Source organism: Lineus longissimus, chromosome 7 (genome assembly GCF_910592395.1).
Source record: "Lineus longissimus chromosome 7, tnLinLong1.2, whole genome shotgun sequence".
In the NCBI taxonomy this organism is placed as follows: domain Eukaryota; kingdom Metazoa; phylum Nemertea; class Pilidiophora; order Heteronemertea; family Lineidae; genus Lineus; species Lineus longissimus.
Window position 1 is genome coordinate 1480655 of NC_088314.1, and position 23604 is coordinate 1504258.

Below are 23604 nucleotides of genomic sequence, written 5' to 3' on the forward strand. Positions count from 1 at the left end.
TGACCTGAAAAATCAGCCCAGGTTGCCCATGACACATGTGAGATCCCATGCGGGCCCCACACTGTGACACTTAGTCCCCATATGAAACCTCTGCCTCTGGGCGATAACAGGAGACGGGCTATGGGGTCGGATGCATGCATGGAATGGCCAGTTTGAAGTAAAAAGTGAATGATTTTTTGCATGTCATCATGTTGACCTGCAATGTGCAGTGCAGACCATGTCAGAGAAAATGAGATGTGGCTGTTTGACCATTTCCAATCCTCAGTGTTTTGCATTGTTTTAAATGCCTTGACAAGCTTTTTCGGAGTCGCAAGTATTGTTATCTTGTCCTGAGAGCGAATCGCATTGTTTGTAGCGACGTACTTTGCCGTTATTGTAAAACTCGGGCATGATTCGTGAAGAAATCGGATTTGAATTTCCCGGCGCTCCGAACTTTCATTGTTGCTTGGTTATATATTTCACCGCTGCGGGGCGCTTGCTTATTGGGTACTTCTAAAATGAGAATTTAGTAGACGGCTTTTCCAGTCGGCAAAACCACTTTTTTGATACTTAAGGGAAACCTATGTTTTAGATTGCGGTCCTTAGATTATTACTTAACCGTTTTTGAAGTAATATGAGAGATAAATATGATCATTGATCTCCAAATACACATAAACCATAGGTGAGTTTATTGGTGACGTCACTGTCTCCGCCACCTGATAATTTCCGGTTTTCGGAAGTTCACGTTTTTTTGCTTTTGCAACCAAATAAAATTAGTTTTTTACGACTTCAACGCGAGAATTTGTTAGCTGAAACAACAGACATGTTACAGCATATTCAAACAACCTTGTCGAAGTGCATTTATCACAATCTTATCCCCAAGAAAAGATTATGTAGCGAATCGGTGGTTCAAATTTCACGAGTTTTGTCCTGCGTACAGGGTATTCCAAAAACCATGCAGGCGAGATATTTGGTGTACTGCAGGGTAACGAAGAATTCTCCACATGTCTCTTTGAGCGTTTTCAGGGAGGATCCTTTCAAGAACATATTGAGCATACCGGTAGATGGGAATGGAAAGAATGATAGAAGGCAAGGGTAAGTATATAAGGTTGAGGTTATCTCTCCGTTCATTGTCTGATTGTGGTGCTGTTGTTGAATGTTGGAGTCGATGTTGTAAAGCTGTCTGGATCTTGTATCATCACCAGCTGTGAAGTGCTACTGTATGACTGGCAATATTCACATAGATTGGTGGTAGCCTATATATTTTTGACAAAGGTCTACTGAAAGATAATTACCCTTGAAACAAATAAATCTTTTATTCCCTTCAGACGAAAAGATGCAGGTGGAAACTCCTGTGGGCCACTGCTTGCTATGGGAGCCTTCTCACTCTTTGGTCTGTTCAAGAAGGAGGAAATTAACAACACGGTGGTTAAGATTCACCAAGCTCGCATTGCACATGAGGAATTGAAATTTGAGGTAACTGAACTTGCTTTGTAACTATAGAATGATGATCATCATTCTTGCAAAAGTTTTTATCATGTAATCTAAGGTTTTCTTCTTGTGCATGACTACATGTTTCGTGATGCTATAACTGTAAATGTACTGTGAATCTTACACAGGTTTAACAGATTATCAAGTCCAACTCTCATCTTTGTTTCAGGAGGCAGAAAGACTTTATCATGAAGCACTTGATCTCCTGATTGAAGACAGAAAAGGTATGGCCCTTGAAGAGAAAGAGTTTCTTGAGAAGCGAACTGTGATTATCAATGGTTTAGCAAACCTTGCTCTCATTTCTGGCCGTATTCGTGTAGCTGAGGAACTTTTTAAAGATTGTATGAAAGGGATGATATTGTGTGGAATGGAACAGACTGACAATGCAATTGTGGAATGCTCATTGAAAATCTCAAATGTTTATGCTCAGCAGAAACGATTTGCTGAAGCAATGGCAGGTTATAAATTTTGTGTTAGAACTCAGGAGAAAAAGTTGACTGACAAGGAAGCTGAAGCAGTGGATGTGGATACTCTAGCATTGTATGGATTGAGTTTGGACAACTATGCCAGGTTTTTGATTTCAAGGAAAGAATTCGCAGAGGCTGAAAAATGCTTAAAACAGGCTCTGGTTGTGTCTGAGCAGCTAAGTCTGATGGGTGAGGAGGCTGAACAAATCACTTTGGTGATTCTGAACAATTTAGCAACCCTTTTCCTGCATAGGAATGATTATGATAACGCTCAGAAAAACATGGAAAGAGCTGTCAGTCTTGCTGAAAAGGCTAAGTTGCCAGAGTTGGCTGCGTACTACTGTAATCTTGGCTCAATTTATGTATACAAATCGAGGTTTGATGAGGCAGCCAAACTCTGCCAAATGTCAAAGAGTCTTGCTGCGAAGAGAAAGGACAGTGAAACTGTGTCCATGGCTGATTTATGCCTCCAGGAAATAGACACTCAAAAAAAGAAATTAAAAAAGAAATGAAGTGAAATGGCGGTCTCAACAGACTGTTCACAATACTGCTTATGTATTTCAAGTACAGTATGTGCATGTATTCAATGACTGGGTGCAGCACTACACAGGGGAGTAAAAGGAATTGCTAGTTTGTAACTTTCCTTGTGGCTTGATGACTGTTTCTTGAACCCTGTATGCTTGTAAGGTACAATATGATCAGTTTGATAAAGACGTTTTTAGATAGATATCATTTTTGTTGATTTGTTACTTTGGATTGAACAATCTAAGTGGTGTCCTGGTTGTGACAAGGATACCATGCCATGGTCCAATGAAACAATCCTGAGACTGTGGATTAGCCTTGTCCAATGTGGCAGCTCCCAGTGAGACAACCATTGATACATGTATGGGTGTGCCTCTGCCAAGAGACACTGGAGTTCATCTGAGCCACTCCTAATTGAAGTTCTGCAGCTGCCTTCATCAATATAATGGTTCATGTAGTCTCTTAAACAGTATAGTCCAGAGGTTTAACAACCAGTCTTGTTGGAGACTTCACAGAACCCACACAAGTCCACCACCATAACAACTACCAGTGTAATGGTTGTGGCCTTGCTGGGGACATAAGTTAAAAACCAACAATTTGCCTCTGTGAACATACTAGCCATGTGCAACAGCATTCAGTAGTGGTGGCATCTCTGTCTAGCAGTCATTGTACCAGTATTGAAGGCACTAAACGCCAGTGTGACTAAGACCATCTTCCAGGAGAGGTTGTACCCCGTACTGCTATCGGAAGCTCAATACTCGGGCGAGACGAAACACCTCCCAGTGACTGGGTCTCTGTCTGAAGCAACAGTCCAGTGTAACAACCCAAACAGCAGTTTCTTAGTAGGCTTACTGGCATAAGGGAGAACACTTCATGTTTTCATAACACAACCAGAACAGCAGCATGTGAGGAGTGCCAGTCGCGTAGGGATGGGTGCAAAGTGAGTGAAATGGACTTTCCTGTAGTGGTAGATATATATCAGTACAAACACAAGCAACTCGAAAGTAATATTCAAAACTTTATTCTGTATAAGTTGTATACATTTTCTAATAATGATAATGTATAAATACAGAATAATTTGCCATTGATATGATGTGGTGGGGCAATGTCTTTGATTTATTGTACTACCAAAAGGGGGCAATACAAGCAAACCATTACCATGTTCATCAAGATACAAGTAAGGTTACTGTCACTGGCATGAAGTGCCGTACTCCTTGAAGAAAAGTGCCCAAGTCAACATGAACTAGAGGAGATTTTAATGAGATCTTACTTGCACCAAATTCCATAATCAGAAAAGATGTGTAGTAGGACAGTTGCTATTGAAAGCAGACATTATACTCCGAAAGGGCAATGAAAAGCAGTAAAATATTTCAAAATCATCAAAACATCAGCATTTACATGTAGGAATTCATTTTCGTCAAATGCGTTTATTACAGTTTTAGTCTGAATCATAAACAATACCTTTAACCCTTTCTCAACTGACGACCACTAGATGGTTTAGTTCGACTTTTGAGTTTTGGAGGATCAGGTCAATCTGCATCAGTGATGAGAGTATTGGGTATTACCTGGCTAAAGTTGGATGTCAAGCTTGGAGGAAGCCCTGAGCATCAAAGCTATGGGTTCATAGACAAGTACGTGTCACATCAACAGGGCATAAAATCAGCAGCTATGTCAAAAAATTTAGGAATATCTGACAAAAAAATTACATGTAAAATATAAATTTGGAAGGAACACAAACACTAAACTAATTCATCTTTTGACACGTGTCGCAAAAAAATGTCTGTGTGTTTGTTCCGATAACATACAGTCGATAAACACTTATAACATAGTTTTACAATATTGCATAATTTGAGAAGTAGCCCATCTCTTGCTATCAGGGGAATACTAATTTCATAAGCGTATTTTAATCTGTGATGCCTGAGTGATCATTATGAATGTTGACTGTTAGAGAACAATGAAAGTTTATTACCTTCCCTTCAAAAGTGTTGACAGTGTTGGTTCAAAATGTGATGCCTATCATTTTGATCAATGAATGACATGTTTGTATCACGTATTGTGATAGGAGAGTTTACTATCACAAAGAGCTGTAAGCTGTAACTTTGTTGAAAGGACAATACTGCAAACCCCGTAATGCTAGCAGAGCCATATGTCATGTTTGTCGCAAAAATTGTAAAAATAAAACACTCGCAAAAATCTGACAGTAGAGTAACCTCAATACATCCAAAGACCTCAGCTCATGCCTCCATGATGTTCTGTTCTACTCGAGTGGTCTTGATTTGACAACCAAGGCCCACCAACTTGGTAGGAATTCACACAAAACGCTGACATGACTGTCTATTGTGGTTCATACAATGGTTTGCGAGGTAATAAATACATGTAGGCCTGTTCTGCTAACACACAATCAATGAATGGATTAAAAAACAATTCACTGGTACTATCGAACTCATGTCCATGTCCGAGCAGTCCATTATGTACACAGGGTAAGAAAATGGTAGACCATTAGAAACTACGAGCCAAGATTTCTAACCCAGACAAGGAATCGTTGTCGTTAACATGATGATAGACTTCGTAAGTGGGGGTATTTCTCGAGGCACGTCTGCATACTGAGCTCCACCTATTCCACATTTGAACTGGAATTGTACATATGACATACTACACTGTTTGAACTCAAGAGCAACTACAAGCCTTGGTAGATAATGGACAGCCTTTTTACATAGGACAGTACATTGTACTCATTAGAATTGACATAAGTTTCTACAGCCCAACTTGTGCCAACATTTACAGATTAATGACTAGTTACGAATATAATACAGACATTTTGAAATCCATGCACAAAGGAAAAATCATTGAACATTAATTAAGCAATTAATAATAATTTACAATTGAATAAAATTTGTCATGTGTCGAGGTACGATACGCTACCCTCGAGCGGCTATTGAGTTGCTATACTGCTTGATAAAACAGCTCACAACTCTGGTCCATGTACAACATTGGTCCAATTAAAACCAGTGCATGATAAAAGACATTCATTGAATGTGACTATTCGGAATACGTGAGATATAAAAACATACGTCTTCAAAGCCAAATGGGTACAAAAATCACTAACAAACTTGACAATATTTTGTTGCGAGGTGTTCCTGTTTGGACAATGTATAATCGTCTTTGCAGGACAAAATGTACTTTCCTATCAAATTTTAACAATTCACTATAAAAATACATGATACACAAAATATCTATTCTCTCGTGGCTTTGTCTCCTCTATACTACACCTCAATTAACATCGATTACATAGGCCTACTCCAATATCACCTCTACAACACCATCTGTGTGATATATTTAAAAGTGAAAAGGTTTAGTTGAACGAATGCGGAGTAACCTTCCCCCAAAAAAACCTCTGGTCAACTCCATTAAATGTGATCTCTGTAATGACGACACCTCTCTATGAAGGACAGAATCTGCCAGTCCCAAGAGTGTCCTTGACAGAGAGGTTCTACTGTATTTTGATGACATACATGGACATTGTACAGCCATCGCATAATCAGTTATCATACCATTAGGCACATACATCCATTGAAAAGAGTGCCTTTATGGTCTTATAGAGGTCATTTTAGAGTATTTGGACACACGTTTCCTACCTGTAATGTACACTGACTTTGACAAATATTGCGTTGAAGTAGAATTCAACAGTAAAGACTATTATTGGTGGTCTTCTGATAACACTACAATAAAGCTCAAGAGAACAATGCCATGCATGCATTAACCCGATCTTGTATGTTCGATAACATTGGCCATGCAATGGCCTCTTTTGATTGCCGTGACTGTGTGGAGCTTATACTTCTGACCGTATACATCTGAAGACCATCACTAATAGAGGAAAGATTCGTAAGGAAGATGGAGGATTAACTAAGGGCAGTTTTCATCAACAAGAGAAGACCTTTACTGTCACGTGTTCAAAAGACCTTGAATGACCCTCCAGATGGCAGCACCCACAATTTTGTCATGAAATACTCCATTTCAAATAGCATAGGGCCTATGACCACCTCAAAAGCCCCAATGGCTTATTCCATATGTACTTTAAGCATTGCCCTCAGTTCTACCTGTTCAAATAAACAGAAAAACTGTCTTAGCTTTTGGTAACATAACCCCTACCTGAATAAAAGTAATTGAACCCAACCTCGATAAAACAACAACAACTGAACCAATTTAAAAGTGTAACATTGTCGCTTGCGGGTTGTCCTCAACTGTTCTGTCCACAAAATGCCCCCAATTCAAACCATATTTTATATTGGCACAAGGCAGCCTCTTCCACACTCACAATCTAGGGGCACTTTGCTGACAGATGTCAACCAATTCTTCACCAAAACAGGTCTATGTTAAGAATACAAAACATATAGAATAAATGCACACATTAAATGCCAATACAGAATATACAGTACAGTTCACCTGTACAAACCAAGATGCACTGCAAATAACCAAGAACCCTAAAGAACTGAAGGAAATCCTCATAGATTTGATTAAATTCTATAATATAAATCAAGTTCCATCATTGCTTTCATTGACACCAGTGATAATTGTCTCAGATGCAATCAAATTAGTGGAAGGTACATTGTATTTGCAATCAATCCTTTAGGGATGTATTTCAGCAGTGCACATGTATGTCATTAGCCCATCCACATATGTCATTAGTCGCGTTATCAAGTCCAAAATTCATTTTGAAATATGTATACGGATTTGCTGGAGCAATACATTTTGCGGCCAGTTGGGAAGAAGAGTGTCTACTGTCGTATAATCACTCGAAGGGCAGGCAGCAAAGTTCGGTGAACCAAAGTTTATGTAAGAGATTCCAAAGTAACACTGGCTTAAATCAGGCAAAACTTGATGTTGACCATTTTAAGCTGTCGACTGTGTTCAATTACAGGTCGAAGAAATTATTAGTGGTAGAGGGAAATGCCACAACAAGAGATCATAGTCTCTTACTTGAAAATATTAAGCTGTCTGAACCAAAAATGCATACTGGTCTATGGTCAAGTCAAAATAAAAATAAAGTGTTTGTGCCTATTTATTCTCAAAGGCTGATCATAACAAGGTCTGTGATTTGCAAGGTTTTTCACAAGACTGAAGTGGAAAGAACCAAAATAAATGTCCAGGAGTGACATTACACACCAGCACAACTTTATTGCTGAATGATAAACGAATTCGAGATAACAGTCAAACCACCGGTACCCTGCAATCTCTATGGTAATGAAAATGGCACGGCATACAGCCCGAGTGAATGAATCTGAGGTAAGCGGCATCAAAGGTCAAAGCTGTTTGTGTACATTGTATTTTCTCATGGCTCTCGTAAACAGAAATAAACATTGCCCTGGTGCAGTTATTATGCACACAAATTCACTGAAACTTGACCTTTATAATATTTGTGTATCAATCTAGACAAGGTTGAAATTCATATTCAGTACGTATTTACAAAATTGGAAAATCAAATTAAATTTGAAATCATTGGACAACTGGAGTACTCCTTTAATGACCTAATATTTCCAATTACCAGAAATTACATCAAATACAAAATACTGTGTTTTACCAGACCCCCACAACAGGTTGCCATAAGCTTTTAGATTATACTGGTGCAACAATTCGAACTGTTGACATATAGCATGCCTCCGATTACCTCATGGCCTAACTGCAGGGATGACTATGTTGGCATGTAACATAAGTCTATTTCTGGTTGTTCTAATGGACAATATCGACCACCTAATTTGAAGCTCTTTGATATTTATGTTCACTCAAAGCAGATGATCTAGTTGAGGTTATTGGTTCACCCATCAACCTCCAGGTGCCACCACCAGTCTGCATAAAAATCAATGATCCTCCCAAAAGATGGCTATCTTGATCCGATTGGAACCATTGCTAACACTTCTTCAACTTAGAATTACCAGCTTCTACATGACAACTAGCACTCATGATGAAGAAGCCACTACAAGGTGACTAGTCTAAATCCTGAGTGGTTTTTAAATGAACCAATAACTTCAACTATAGATATTCATCTCGAAGAATCTAACACCTAATGGCTGATAGCGGCTAATCAATCTCAAAATTAAATTACTAATTTGCAACGACAATCATAAATATACACATCACACTATTCTATCTATTTGCCCCATTCAGAACAACCCCCGCCCCCATCACGCATTTTTTGGCCCAAGGATGCTGTGTACATGCCATGGGAGCAACTCCCCAGGTATTTGTGTTTCTCTCAAAAGTAACATTAGGCCATATCCAATGCTGTCATGCATGATATGTTTGAATAGCTGGACAACTGCCACATATAGCCAGTCCTAGAAATGAGACATGGACTGACTGGTGGGTAAAGTTTAATGTCATGTTCACATGTTTACTACACCCTTTATACACTCCCTGAAGTACTGTTGACTGATTGTAACACATTATGTCAAAGCCATTTTGCATACTGCAATTAAAGTCGCATTTTGCAACAAAATCTGTACAGGTTTTTAGCATGTTCAACTCAAATATACATAGTTCAATATACCCTTTTACACAAAATGAACTAAACGTCCCACTGCTTTGAACCTACTGATAAATCACCAATGTAAAATAACATACAGACATATTTTTCAAAAAAAAGTTGATTCGAGAAAATTTCTTCGAAATCCAAACAGACAAGCACTTCACATAAAAGTTTAGCACAATTCAAATACTGCGGCAAGTAACATACTGTATACTGCTCTGCATGTAACACAACTGAAATAAACCTTGCAATGGTACAGGACTAGTAGTCTGTTTGAGAGACAAAGTTTAGGTATATAGCGAACTTTTGTAACACCTGAATGAGAAACATCGCTAACTGAAAACAAATGTCAATACTTCATGCAAGAACTTCAAGGCTAGACCCAACGCATAGAATTGGTGAGCCTGTAACTTCAATGTAATAGGGAGCAACTGCATGCACTGGTGACTCAAAAGTTCACAGCGCATATTTGCATGAATTTGATGAATCTCGACATGAGATGTTTACTGACAATGAGACTAGCGTGGAATGTTAACTCGCTGTTGTCAGGGCGAGAGGACGCCCTGAATCCTCGGCAGAGAAATTGTTGTACAAGCCAAGCGATTGTTCATATCTCGGCGACAGCTGCCCATATGATCCTGCCGGCGATCGCTCTTCATCTGACCCAGTCTGTTCATGGCTTTCCTCATCCTGCATTTCTTCATCTTTGAACCTCTCAAGGTCATTTTTATATTTCTCAAGGTCATCTTTGTATTTAAGGTCAAGGCTACCTTCTCTGTACTTCTCAAGGTCATTCTCCATGTCATGGTGGCTGCCAGACTCCTGGCGCGTCCTCTCCGCCAGATGCATCAGCTGTTCATCAGCGTTAAGCTCCTGTTTTAAGTTCAGCACCAAATTGTCACTGGAGAAGAAACAAGTACAGCATGAGATTTTCAACCATCGATTATAACATTAACTCGGCCTAAGTATGCGACACGAGCAATCCAGAAAGCTGATCAATAAATGTGATAAAAGCAGTTTCAGACCACCTATAGCTGAAGTTGGATTGCACAGCAAAATAGCAGCCACAATAGGGCAGCATGCAAGAATGAATGAATCCTTAACAAGACCCGTCATTAAGCTGAAACATGCTAAACCCAACCACAAGCATTCAATATGAATGAGGAGTATATAGATATGAAGACGAAATCATTCAATGTGGGACTGACCAGACATTCATCCATTCGTCCACGCACTCACTGTCTTTAGCCGTCCAATAACTGGAAGGGTATGGAACAGAAGTGAGACCTCTAGATTAAATTACCCATACTTTCATGCCCACCACCAAGACGACATTGGTCGAGCGAGAAAAGACCTAAGTCTTAGCCATGATGCCATCATTGACGATGATGATAATGAATAAGACTGGGTTTCCATCCTACTGGTGTCTGGGCCAGACACCCTTAACTAAGAGCTTTCTTTCACAAGCCGAGTTTACATCGAAGTGATGTTGTCACGTTCTATGATTCACATGTCAAAACTCACTCACTTTTGTCATCCTGAACTGCCTCTCCTTGGCGAGTAAGGGTTCAGTATAACAGGCCTGAACTCGTTCACACAAGAGTGACAATTGTTGACATTGTCTGTCAATGCTTACCCGTAATCAGTGCTGTCTTCATTCGAACTGTTCATACTGCTGTTGTATTTATTCAGCGACAGGTCCTCGACCTCCTCCTGCATTGATGAATTTTGATTGGACAACAACGACACGTTACCACTCTCCGCTAGGGCAGCCTGAAAGAAGGGCAAGACATTGTCACCTTTGCGTCAATTTGGGGGAAATTCTCAGCCTCTTGCTTAACGATGGCAGACAGCAGCATAAAACGCAATAGAGTCTGGCGTAATTCTACAATTCCACCTGACGTCACAGGTGACACGTGCCTTACTTGAGTTTTCCACTCATTTAACATCCTTTGCACTACATATACACTTTCTGTTGTTTATTATCATAATCATTATCCGACTTGACTATCTAGCTGTCGTCAGCTATGGTCCAAACAACAGGGGAGAAGGACATGGGGGGGGGGGGGAGTTACATACCCTGAGACTAGCGTTCAAGCTCTCCCCATAAAGCTGAGGACTCTGTGTCATAGACGGGCTCTTCATTTGCATTCTGCAGAGAGAGAAAGTTCATCAACATCATCAAAACAGCGAGCTTTGACTAAGAGGACAAAGAGCCACCATGTGGATACCAAAGTACAATGTTACGGTGGCAGTATTTTGCAGATCATTATATGTAACGAGCCGATCGAATAAAAAAATTTCATTGAATCAAGTGGCCCTCAAAATAACAATATCGACAAGATTCTAATAACGAGGTATGACAGAGCTTGTGGTACATGTATGTACGTCACAACTGACAATGCTGACAAATCATGGACATGGACCATGGACATGCTTCTGTCCAATGCTGCCGCTGCCTTTAACAAGCTTACAAACCTAAAAGTGATACAGTGAAGCTCATCGGTTCAACTTCTCTTGAGAAGCATTCTCAAGCCAGAAACTAGAAGCTCGAGCCAGAAACTAGAATCTCGAGCCAGAAACTAGACAGATCGATGTCAGGGACCACATAAGTCATATCTGACAATCAGGACTTGAACGTTTTATATCCTATAATGGTGAAGAGGGCAGATGGCATTCCAAATACAATGATTTGTATGAAGTCTACCAGTGATGGTGGAATGATATTACAGGACAGTGGGTTGTCCTGCTATAGGGGCCATGCAGTGATGTCAAGCAGCCATTTTGGATGTCAAGGCCGTGACCCTGTTGACAATGCTAACAAAGTGTGCCATGTAATGACATCATGATTGACATTGCCACACTTCACTTCCACCATTGTCGCACTGACCACAAGGTGGCCACCTGGGCCAGTGATAGAAATTTGACTTTCAAAATGGTGTTTTTTCAGTGATGACGACGCCTGCATGGCCTCTATTGGCGTTAGATGTGCAAATGTGATCTGGACTGCTGTAGGTGCTGACACTACTTCTGTTACTCTGGTTAAGGAAAATAAATGGAGGAATTAATTTGCCACAGATTCCCATCATTTTTTCCCCACAATCTAGTGAGAATTCTGATTGCCAAGATTTAAAGAAATTAGGGACAGATGCTATACTAGAGATGTGTGACTTAAATCAAAAACGATCTACCTGTGTCTAAATCCTAGAACATCAAACTCTAGATCATACCTGGTGAGGAGACATACATTGATTAGCTGACACTTATCTGATCAAATCAAAGTGTCATAGCAGGTCAAAAATGACCTGTGCATACCGGCAGATGGCTCATCATGGACTATGAAAATCTCCTTTGTCTCTAACTGCACTCATTTTTTCGCCCCAGAATAACAGGCTCATGAAAATAAAGGGGTTGACAAGACTTTTGATTTGTTCCCTATAGTGTCGCGATGCACTTTTCGAACAGCTTTAAAGTACAGTTTTTATCAATATCAAGTGCACAGAGAGTTTAAGTGTACTTTGAAAGAAAAGATCAGTGAATAATTTGAGCCTCAGGCAAACCCTACCCAACAATTTCACCCACTGACACTGACCCGCTTTTGCTCTCATCACGTAAACCTCGAAAAGCCCTTACAGACAGCTGCTCTACTTGATCTACTTTATATTGATCAAGTTTGCTGCCGGAATTCTAAAGGCTAATCAATACTTATACCACTTAAAATGGAAGGTTCCTACGAACTTTTTTTTTTCCAAGTGAGACCATTCATAAATTGTTCCATATGATGTCCCACTTCCACATTCGAAATGACCATTGACCGGAATAAATATGTTTGACCTCACACTTTGTAGTTTCAATAATAGCTTCAGCTCATCAAAAAACAATTGTCAATATGACTCATTGTTAATTTGCCTAGTATACTTTCTAAATCATGCATTTCAAGCTCAAAATAATCTATTTAAACCAAACACTAGATCTCTCGTTCAATATTGTCCAAAATATACAGCTAAAACTCTAACTACCAAACTCAAACCATGTCATATGTTGTTTGTACAGAAGGACATGCACTCATTCAATATTTGTCTTCATTCAATATAAGACACTGGAGTTGACTCTTTCAAATATAATCTATCATTCACTCAGCTGAAGATTCTCCAGACTATTCTGTCAACAAAAGTCGGACGCAGTACTCGGCGTGATAGTTGTGTGTTCTTCAAAACTGTCTCTTGAGAAGATAATCAATTCACCACTTATTTGGATTGACCTCTGCACCCTGGTACTCACATGCACATCCTAAACTGTCTTCGTGGAAACTCTGCATGCAAACAGCAATTCCCAAACAAATCTTGCCAGCACTAAATTTCATAATATGGCTTTCATATTATACCCACCTGGTTTTCATGTAAATTTCAGAAACAAAGATATCATACAAGCAAAGGACATATCACAATACCCTTGGGTTTCCAGTGGGAATCCAATGGGCTCTGCAGTGGGAAATCCACTTGGGACCAACTGTTGTTCCAGTGCAGATCCAATGGACCTCTGTTCAGTCTGGGTTAGAACTACAATAAGCCAGAACAGCAAAGGGTCCAATGGAAACTATTTAGTGGAACAGGAAACTCCTTCATCAATGTTGTGGGCACATGGGTATCAGTGGCTTGACCAAAAACCCAAAAGAACTTAACAATCAACTGGATCCCACCGGCCACCACTGGTGGAATTCAACTGGACCACACTGGATGTGATTGCCCACTGGAATTCACTGAGGGAACATAAAACATGCCACTGGAATTAAAGAGAGATGATGCAAATAAACTATAGAAGGGTGATGGAGGGTACAAGCTGGGTTGCTAAGCAACATGCCGGGATGACAACAGACAGAGACGTTGAAACAGTGCTTACTGTGCCGCGGCAGATTCTGAGTCATGATATTTTCTCGGTCGACCTCGTGTTAGATGGCGTCGTCGTATAAACTCCATGTCATCGACCATCCAAAATGACCCAAAATCATCCTCATATCTTACAAAACATTTATGCAGGGACAAGTTGGTGCGTATAGCATTCTGTGCCGAGTGAGAAGAGAATGGGAAAAGAATAATGAAAACACATGGTTAAGGAAGCGGAAGGCAGAGTTTTCCAACCACTGTGTGCAGAGTGTTGGCTGTTGTGCTGGATGATCATGTTTCATATTCTTTGGGAATGTTCAGAAACCCATGTAACTCGCTCAAGAGATACCAGCACCAAGCAGCAACACTTTGTTGGAGCTGCGATGGCCTGGTTCTACAGGTCTTGTTTATGCCCCAAGTCAACACATTTGCCAGTGTCTCTATGGCCAGTATAAGCCTTGTAGACATGCAAATAAACCCCCTCATTCAAAATTCTCAAAATTTGTGTCTTTCTTCAAATCAGCCAACCTGCACACTGAACGTTGGAAAACACTGGGAAAGAACAATTAAACAGTAGCAACTGAGAAAAAATGTCAACATACCCGCTCATTTTCTGTGGCCGCCTTTTGTAGAATTCAACCTCGTCCACAGTCCACACGGCCCCCTTTACATTCTCTACTCTCATAAAACATTTGTGAAGGCTAAGGTTGTGTCGGACCGCATTCTATACAAGAACATACAGAGCAATGCATTACTAATGGCTACGAAACTAAAAAGCAAAATACAGGCTATCATATCATCCTGGTCTATCAAGGCTTACATTTGCCTGCCTCAAGCGCTGCGCAAAAAAGCAATTTTAGTCGCTGCGACATGCGATGGAGTCATGACAACAGGATCGTTGTGGTTGGAACGCGGCAGATTACGCATAACCCATGATAGACCAAGATAAATCATCTACGAGAAAATAGTGTGATAAATCAGAGAGAATCAAACAAATGCATAACTGTAAAATCACTTGGTGACATTAGACAACTCCCAGAATACTCCCAGAATACTCCCAGAATACAGAAGCCTTGTTTAACAAGTCCTCAAAAAGTGCACCAACTTGACTAAATCACTCATTACAAATAGCTCTCACCGACCAAAACCTAAATCTGAATGTCTAATAGTTTAACAACCTGCAGATTTAAAAGGAAGTGATTTTACAGAATTGTGTGGACAAACAATAGATGCCTCAATACCACGAGAATGATAAGCCAATGAAAATGCTCATGATAAGTGGTCTTGGAAGTTTTAAAGTGCCTTTTGCTTGTCCACTCAATACAAAATAACAGATGTCAATTTCTACGGGAATCAAATGCATAATCAATTGATTAGTACGGGGTCATTTCATCAACCATGCAGCTATTTTTGTACAATAAGTCTTAAAGGTTCAAAATAAATGGGGACATACTGAGCTAACAGGTGAAAAGGGACTTTCTGGTCTCTAGCTGAGCATGAATATATTCCTCTTTTCCCTTTGGTAAGTAGGCCACACCCGAAACCAACCAATAACCTCCTTTGTTTACAAATTGTTAATTATATATGTCATCAATACTCAATACTTGATACAAAAAGTTTGAAAATGTTGCAATTAGAGAAATTTAAATTTAAACCAGGGATGTTGCTTGACAAATATCTGTTTGGCAAAACATATCCTTTTTTAGAGGAAAAAAAATGTAACTGGGGCTGCAATTTTGATTAATAAACTAACACCCACATTGGGTTTAAAATAATGATATTTGTGTGTACCTAACCATTAGAGCCTTAATTAACAATGCAAGCAAAACTATGACAATTGGTGAATTTTTCTGGTATACACTTTGTTGTTCAATCTTGTGAAGTATTTGTAGCTGGTGGGTAGTCTTCAGATATAATGTTCCAATATTTGCTAATTAAACCTGTACCTGAAATTTCGACCCCTGTTGAACATACTTTTAAGAAGTTTTATTTGAATCTAGCAAATATCTTTGTAAAAACAAGGTAAAGACTTATGGAAAACATGGCCAATACCAAAAATAACTTTAAGTTCAGATTTTGTTTCCTTAAATTGTTTAGTCTTTTCTTAATTCACTTACTTTACAGTAGTGTAGATTGATTCCGATGCCACTGGATGGCTAATGAGACAATCGTTCAAACATTTCCAATGCATTTTCAGTTAAATCAAATTTTGAAGGCTATTTTCTCAAAATAACAAAAAATAGATACATCTTGTTTTGCAATGAAACACTTCATATTCAACTACTATGATAATCAATATCAACCCAACACCAATAAACACTGGTGATAGAACAATATTTAGCAGCTCAATTGAAATGAACACAATAAACTAAACAATAGCTTTCTCTCATCAATTGAATCACTAAATATTAATTGCCATTTAAAGGGTGCAGTTTATTAGGAATATATACATCAAAATACCAAACTCGGATCAAAGTTATAAACTTTTTTTGGATAATTCGACATTATATTCTAAAGAATACTTAAAGGGTGTTTTAAATTTCCAATAAAATGTATACCAGTAAATCAATGATAAAGAGGGTGTGTTTTTTCTTTAAAATATCTGTAGAAACTTAAAAATTGTTGTCGCGTGAACATTACTTATAACTTTATCGATATATATAAGTATACATGTATATCTTTATAATGATGCAACCCATGATGAAATCTAAAGGGCAAAATATTTGGTGGAACAAAGTTTGTTTAAGAGCTGATTAATTCCTTTCTTCAAAATGTCATCATAAACAAACCTAGGAGACACCATGAGTAGGGTGGCTGACTAATAAATGACTAATTAACCTTTATTTTGAAATGTCACCAGATCAACAGATCATGCCCACATCATCTGGATAGATGTCTGGGCAGTTTTCAAAACATGACAGACAAACTTGCTATCTATATTGTAACTGACACTTCACGAGTGAAATAGTCCAGTGTTTGCTATACATGATGGAGCCAGAAAAATAGTAATTAATAATCGAACTGCCACTTCAATGTTTGCACGATATTGTCTTTTGAACAGAACATTTATAAAATCGATAATAAACAGATATAATAGAGGGTAAACACTCGTCACTTAACAGCCGATCTACCCCACACACCCCTCGGGCATTTTAAGACCTGAAATCCCATCATATTTTGGTTTTGAATCTATTTACTTGTTACTCTGTTCAAATAGAATACACCACTGAACAAAACACCAGCAAAATGAAAAATTTCATTTTAAAATACGCCCCGATTTTATACAAACACTGTAATATGATTCCGGGATCAAATGATATTGTGACGTGTTTGATTAAAGTTTGGATGCTTTGAAGTTCATTGTTTACATGGGCGGGGAGAAAGAGCTAGCATTGTATCAGTGACAAACATGTTTGATCAAATCTTAAAGAATTTCATCAACTTGTTGCCAAGGCAGAGGTCTGTATATATCAAAGGGATACAATCATGAGTGCAAATGTATTCCAGAAATAATCAACTACGTGTCCCTGACACTGACAGGGAATAAAACCAAACCATCAAATATATTTACAAGGAAGGAAATGATTTCCTAACATCATAGGATTCGTATCAAGACAACTATTTGTTAAATCATCACATTCAGCTACAAAATTATTAGTAAGTTGCAATCAGCAAAAATAAAGAAGGATCATTCCATTAATAAAGGGATCTAAAACATGCTTGTTTGTTCATTCCTTCTAAAACTCCACCAGAGAGGGGGTACTTATTAGCCAACCAAACCATATGTTGAGAGATATCCTTCATCATTATTTAGACTGTAGGAATCAATCTAATGTACTTGGTTCTCCACTTCACTCAGCAGGCATCACCCAACCTTCCCGTTCGAATCTCTGTGGGCGTCCAACAATGGTTTTTGTGCAAATGTTATGTTGGGACATCAAACAGGTATGGCACGTTGCCTCAAAAGCTTTCAAAAAACTGCATTGTGAAGTGTATGTTTCGTCAAACCAGGTTGAGTGGCACCACTGGAGCAATGTGAAGAACCAATTATTTGATAAACTCAAGTCAGAGAGCGGGCCACAGCTTGAATGAACACTGCAAGTCCAGTTGACTTTGGGTCTGACAAACCTTAGGCAAACCATGCAGTAAACTCATTCAAGTAATCGCTATTGGTAGGCGGTGGGTTGTTGAGCGGGTAGAACAATTTAATCCACAGCTGCATATGAATTATCAATGAAATTCTAAACAGTTTCAAAGGTCCGCATATGCAGATCCATGGGTTGTAAGTTTGTCCAAATAATAACCATGAAATACAAAAGGTATTTGGTAAAACTGCATCACGTTATATGTTCGAATGAACTACCATCATTTAAGAGATGTTTGGTCAAACTACCATCACGTTACACGTTGGATCAAACTGCCATCATGTGACAGATGTTTGGACTGAATTCTGAAAGAGCGTTCAATCCCTTACCTTCCAGGTGGCCTCATTCCGCCGGAAGTATGCAAACGTCGTTGTGAACCACTGATAAATCTCATTCAGCGTTAACTGGCGATTGGGGGACTCGATTATGGCCTGGAAAGGTTCAGAGGTCAAATAAGAAAGCGTCTATAATGGCATCAGTTGCTCCTGCAAAACATGTCTTTGTGAACAGATGCCAGCAAAAATTTTTATCATCATATCATGATTCAGATCTTGTGCAGACAGTTTCAGCATAAGTTATCAATGAATGATATCGACACACATAAATTATGAAATGCGAAAATAAATTAACAAACAGAAGACAAATATGTATCATCAGAATTCAATGATCAACACCTTGGAAAGCTATTGCAATAAAAGGCCAGACTACTGTTAAGGAAACAGACAAAGCCTATTGTTCAATAGTCCTCAATGCAAAATGATCATGACATGGCTAAGTGTATACACCAATGCATCAAACCTGCACCAATATGCCTAAAAGAGACAATGCCAAAGATAGACTCTAATTGTCTCTAGCTGCAGAATCAAACACATTACGATAGAAAACTGTTAATGAATGTATGCTATCAAAAATTTATGCGACTTTATAAATTACTGTTGCTATTGATTTCATTTTGATTGATTTTATGCAACGATACATTGGTTCTAGCTGTGTTTTGGCCCCTGATCTGCATCTCAACATGAATGACCATCCCCTACCCTCTGCATTCACGGCCCCCGCCAGTTGTCAAGTCCACACACTCACCTGACGAATTAAAGAAGCATAGGTGAATGGCGGTCGTACGTCTGTACTTTTATAAAAGTCCCTATTTCTTTGTATTTCTGGAATAGAAGAATCTATAATGAAATAAAACCCGTCCTCAGAATATGAGGTCTGATTTAATAATATAATCGTACTTCTTGTCCACTCAATCATCTATGTATCAAATTTTAAAATCGTTCAAAGTGACCTAACCCATTCATCTGTTCATATTTACTCTCAAAGATCAATAAGAAGTAGGATTGAATTCTTCTATTTTTTTAATCAAAATGTAAACAGACGAAGAATCTAAGTATGAAATTTCAGCTAAATTACATTTTGAAGTTTTCTGAAGTTACTAACAATAGCTTGTTTGCCTTGTCTCACATCTCTTAAATCAATACAAACAAAACATTAATTTTTCTGTCAGGTTGGTAAACAAACCTAAACAAAAACAAACATTGGAAATTTCCAATAAAATATAAAAGTTAAATTTATATAATCCATTGTTTAGAGCATAAAAAAGCTGATTATTTGCTATGAGACTTCAAGCACTGGATCTGAAGTGCTTTTTCAGCATTTTATGGATTACCCCCCCCCCCCCTCTCTAATAATCTGCAAGACACAAAACTTTTCTCCACACCTGTAACCATATACAAAACCTCTCCATTTTCCCCTTTCGGCAGTATTGCATCTTATGTGTAATAAGTGGCCTGCTCCAGGACACAAACTCACCTGCTGATATTGGAAGATTACACTTGTCTGAGACCCGTCGTCTGATTGGTCCAGCCATGCTGTTTGACGAGGGGAGACTATTGGTGGGGTCACGAGGCTCAGGGGGTGATGACGTTGGCGTAGATGGCATCGATGACATCAGCATCGGCTGGGAAGCGGACGAGATGATTGGCTTGACCAAGTTGACAGGAGATGGCGGGGAAACCGGCCGCTCATCCCGCTCCCGGTCACGCTCACGCTCACGTTCCCGTTCGCGTTCCCTGGGCTTTTGAGGAGGAATGACTGGGCTGGGTGGCATGTGCTAGAAATGAAAGAAGTACACCACATCTTTATAATCAAATACTGATCCGGTTTTTAGATTTCCACCTATAATTGGAAAACAAGGTGTAGCATTCATGGTCCTGATTATCTAATCTCCAAGGCAGACGGCCATTGGTATGAGAACAATAGCCTTGTGAAGAGGTACTTAGACTATTATTGTTGATATTCCAACGTTCTTATAAGTTTGATGCAATACTTTCATGTGAACAGCCCCAGACACCAAGGCAGACATGTGTAACTCATATTCTACATAATTTCATTTGAAACCAACTATGCATGTCTGGATGATGCAACTGTACAGTAAAATAGAATGCAAATCTGATGATTTCAATTCATATTATGCAAACTAATCCCCTCAGTGAATATAATGACACTGACTGTTTGAACAGTACCAGTATAGTAATTTGCACATGCCTTTTGTGAAGGACAAAAAAGTACCTATATATCACAGATGACTATTTTAAAACATAATGTCTCCATCATATATGATTTAGAGGATGTCAGGTCACACAGAGAAGGGTGCCAGGTGGAGGGGAGGGGATTCTGACAGCTGAAAAACCTCATCAAAATTGTGTTAAATCAATGAACATTGCATCAGCCCAGTGTCAGGCTAAAAAGGTGTGAATTTACATGAATTGTAACGTACATTGTCTTGTTTCGGCTGCTCCTGATTGTGAGGTTTCATATGGAGGTGGTGCATCATCGCTTGAAGGCGTTCTCTCTCTTTATTCAGCTACAAGATGTAAAACACAGACTAAGGCATTGGCATAGGACTCACATCAGGCAGAAAATTGGCTACATCCTAATTACCTACCCCCCCCCCCCTCGATTTTGCCTCTTTCCAAATGAGTCGAGTGTCTTCACGGAGGAGTAGTTGAAACTTCGCCAAGTTATGGGGTGGCGCTGCATGACATCCTGTCAGAAATATCGTAGGCTGACCCAATTATTCAGCCATTTTGTTTCGCCACAACAAAAGGCACTCAAATATCTGGAGCAACTACATGCGTCAATCTCCCCACTGGGAGGTGGTATAACTGTCTCCCGCATGGTATAGGCTTGATTGGAGCCCTCTAGACACAATGTCTCACTGGTGGAAAACTTGGCACCTTATCCATCTGAGGGGGTTTTACAAACTTCCAGAACATCATCACAAACACTGAGAGGTGTTGATGAAAAATACCCTCCGTAATCAGACATACAAAAAAAACCAATTATGCCAAAACTATAAACCACCAAAAATGGGCAGGCTTCATACTTTTGGGACTTGAATGAATAAACAAGAGGCCCAAGGGTCTGGCGCTCAGCTGACCCTAACCCAATTCATAAATTCACACTCTAAAGAATGCCTTAAGGTCTAACAACAGTGTTGAGAGGTCCAACTACATTAAAGAGGAAGCTAATGTAAACAGAATCTGCAATAGCCAAATTTTGCCATCTTTGAAATTATCATGTCTATTTGTCTTTCATCATGTTCGTTGCTACTTCACGCAACTAGAAAATAATGTATCACATTTGCATGTAAAAGTATAGGGCCATTGTTTAGCACTGGACGCCAGCAATCAAGCCTCAGGGTAAACAAGCACAATGGCAATAATAATGAGTTACCATTACTGTGGGTATTGTGTACACTTGATCAAAGAATTGTATTATTGTAAACGCTGTAATTGAAAACGTGCAGGTTTGTGGCAATTCTAAATAAGTTGTGCTCTGTAAACAGCTTTCAGTTACTTTGATCATGAGGATGAGAATCTAATACAGCAGTTTGATAATTATATCCAATGCTATAGAGATTTATAGATCAATTTTTTTTTTTAAACGCATTGGAAGTGTTCTTGTTACACAGTTTGTTTCTTTAATTAAACTTGATTTCAATATTTCATTATTTGTTATTTTGTAAAAATCAATAATTGAAAACTGTAAGGTTGCCATGGAAACTAATATCTAATTGTTTACATGGCCTATAAATGACTTAAGGCACTGACGGAAGATTACAAATAGAGAAGATTAACCCCTCGGCATCAAAATTCACTTGTTGAAATTTTACAAATTGGCGACATTCAATTGTATAAGAAATACAACGCATTTCACCGTTTCTATAACGTATTCAAAAAAGCATACACACTCATGTTTTTTCTCTCTCATCACACACGACAGGTTCAGGTTAATTTTCTGGTATATTTTAATACGTGACGCCGACAAATGCAACTTTACTAGCATTGATTTTTGAGTACTATAATACAGTGCTATCTGTGACTGTGTGCGAAAGTCAATAGCTATTTTATCAGCACCTCCACATCAAGTGCTTCTAGACCATTGCGTCAGGACATCAACGAACCAGACCTAGAACCTACCAGAACATCAGCACCAAAGTGATCCAGAATGCATTTTAAATGAGATAGTACTCAGAGAGGCCTACCTGTATTTCGAGCTGAGATACAACTTGCATTTGTACCCTAGCTTGTGCTGTACTTCTGTCGTCAAGGGTGTGCTCATTATTCATGTGTCTGGAAGAGAAGTTATTACATCAATGCATGTAGTTGATCATCGGGAGACCAGTGGCATGGTGGTTAGAGTGGTGTAAGGCTCATTAACAGGAGGCAGGGAGGTCAAGACAACTAGCATTGCTTCAGCCTTCAACTGAGATGTCCAGCTATGGTTACTTGTAGCTGGTCCTTATGCAGGAGCAAGCACAACACCCCACAAGATGGACAGTAGCTTCCCCCCCTCGACCAAAGGTGGGTCATTTTTACACCGACCAACCTCCTCACGCAACCGTAGCGGCAAAAATGTTCACTTGTGTGAAGGCAGCAAATGACTACGATTGCAAAGAAGAAAATTTGACAGCATCCAGATGATACTTACTTCATGAAATCAGCATAATCATCACATGGTGTGTCACATCCTGGCCACTTACAGACACCATGGCCATACAATGTGTTCTGGGTGGAAGCACTATCTGTTTTTAGGAGTTGGATGGAGCCAGACTGCCCTAATAAACCTGCAAAAAAATGAATCCATGTTCAATGTTAAAACATCCGTGGCACTACTAAACTTGGAGGTAGCAAGATTGATTTGTGACCGGACATCTTCTTTATGTTATTTTTTGTGAACGTGGATTTGTGCTGCTGCTTTGTCCAAAGGGTAAGACCGTTGTGACTGGATGTCATAGGGCATCACTTCAACCTCCCGGACCATCATGGCCTGGAAGACATCATTGTCTCGATCCTTGAGTTCATGCACATCCCACCAGATGGCGCCCAAGCCAAGGCCACCAGACTCTCGCGAGAGTCTTTCTGGATCCACCGTCTGCGCACCATGTCGCCGTTAGGACTCAACATCAAGGACAACACGTCCTGGTAACCACGCTCATACTCTTTTAGCGTTTCTATCATCTTCTTTATGTTAATGCACCACCGACTCTGCATACAGCTTTCTTCTGAGCGCTCTGTTCTCCTCGTTTA

General features: G+C 39.3%; 2 protein-coding genes across 11 annotated transcripts in view; one reads left to right on the top strand and one right to left on the bottom strand.

The window, feature by feature from the left end:
• Positions 1-714: 714 nt before the first annotated feature.
• LOC135491245 (tetratricopeptide repeat protein 19, mitochondrial-like) lies at positions 715-2664 on the top strand. The gene is made up of 3 exons (XM_064776981.1): positions 715-1074; positions 1308-1455; positions 1640-2664. The coding sequence occupies exons 1-3, from the start codon at positions 803-805 to the stop codon at positions 2447-2449; spliced, it is 1230 nt and encodes a 409-aa protein (XP_064633051.1). The 5' UTR covers positions 715-802; the 3' UTR covers positions 2450-2664.
• Positions 2665-3464: 800 nt separating this feature from the next.
• LOC135491735 (forkhead box protein P1-like) overlaps positions 3465-23604 on the bottom strand; it is a 49576-nt gene continuing 29436 nt past the window's right edge. For 5 of the 10 annotated variants that reach the window (XM_064777835.1, XM_064777837.1, XM_064777836.1 and 2 more), the window contains 12 exons: positions 23006-23141; positions 22560-22647; positions 20790-20876; positions 19823-20123; positions 19094-19185; positions 18340-18441; positions 14468-14589; positions 12174-12212; positions 11062-11134; positions 10619-10755; positions 10191-10241; positions 3465-9883 (listed from right to left, as the gene is read on the bottom strand). In XM_064777835.1, the coding sequence (XP_064633905.1) occupies positions 9514-9883; positions 10191-10241; positions 10619-10755; positions 11062-11134; positions 12174-12212; positions 14468-14589; positions 18340-18441; positions 19094-19185; positions 19823-20123; positions 20790-20876; positions 22560-22647; positions 23006-23141 (1598 nt within the window). In that variant the 3' untranslated portion in view covers positions 3465-9513. Of the gene's footprint in view, positions 9884-10190; positions 10242-10618; positions 10756-11061; positions 11135-12173; positions 12213-13881; positions 14043-14467; positions 14590-18339; positions 18442-19093; positions 19186-19822; positions 20124-20789; positions 20877-22559; positions 22648-23005; positions 23142-23604 lie in introns of all 10 variants that reach the window. The other 5 variants (XM_064777830.1, XM_064777831.1, XM_064777829.1 and 2 more) reach the window with 5 other exon arrangements.

Bases quoted from the DNA above. Each gene is read 5' to 3' on its own strand.
- LOC135491245 (XM_064776981.1), top strand. From the start codon at position 803: ATGTTACAGCATATTCAAACAACCTTGTCGAAGTGCATTTATCACAAT. The intron at 1,075-1,307 runs GTAAGTATATAA...TATTCCCTTCAG, and splicing joins AAGAATGATAGAAGGCAAGG to ACGAAAAGATGCAGGTGGAA. The intron at 1,456-1,639 runs GTAACTGAACTT...TCTTTGTTTCAG, and splicing joins ATGAGGAATTGAAATTTGAG to GAGGCAGAAAGACTTTATCA.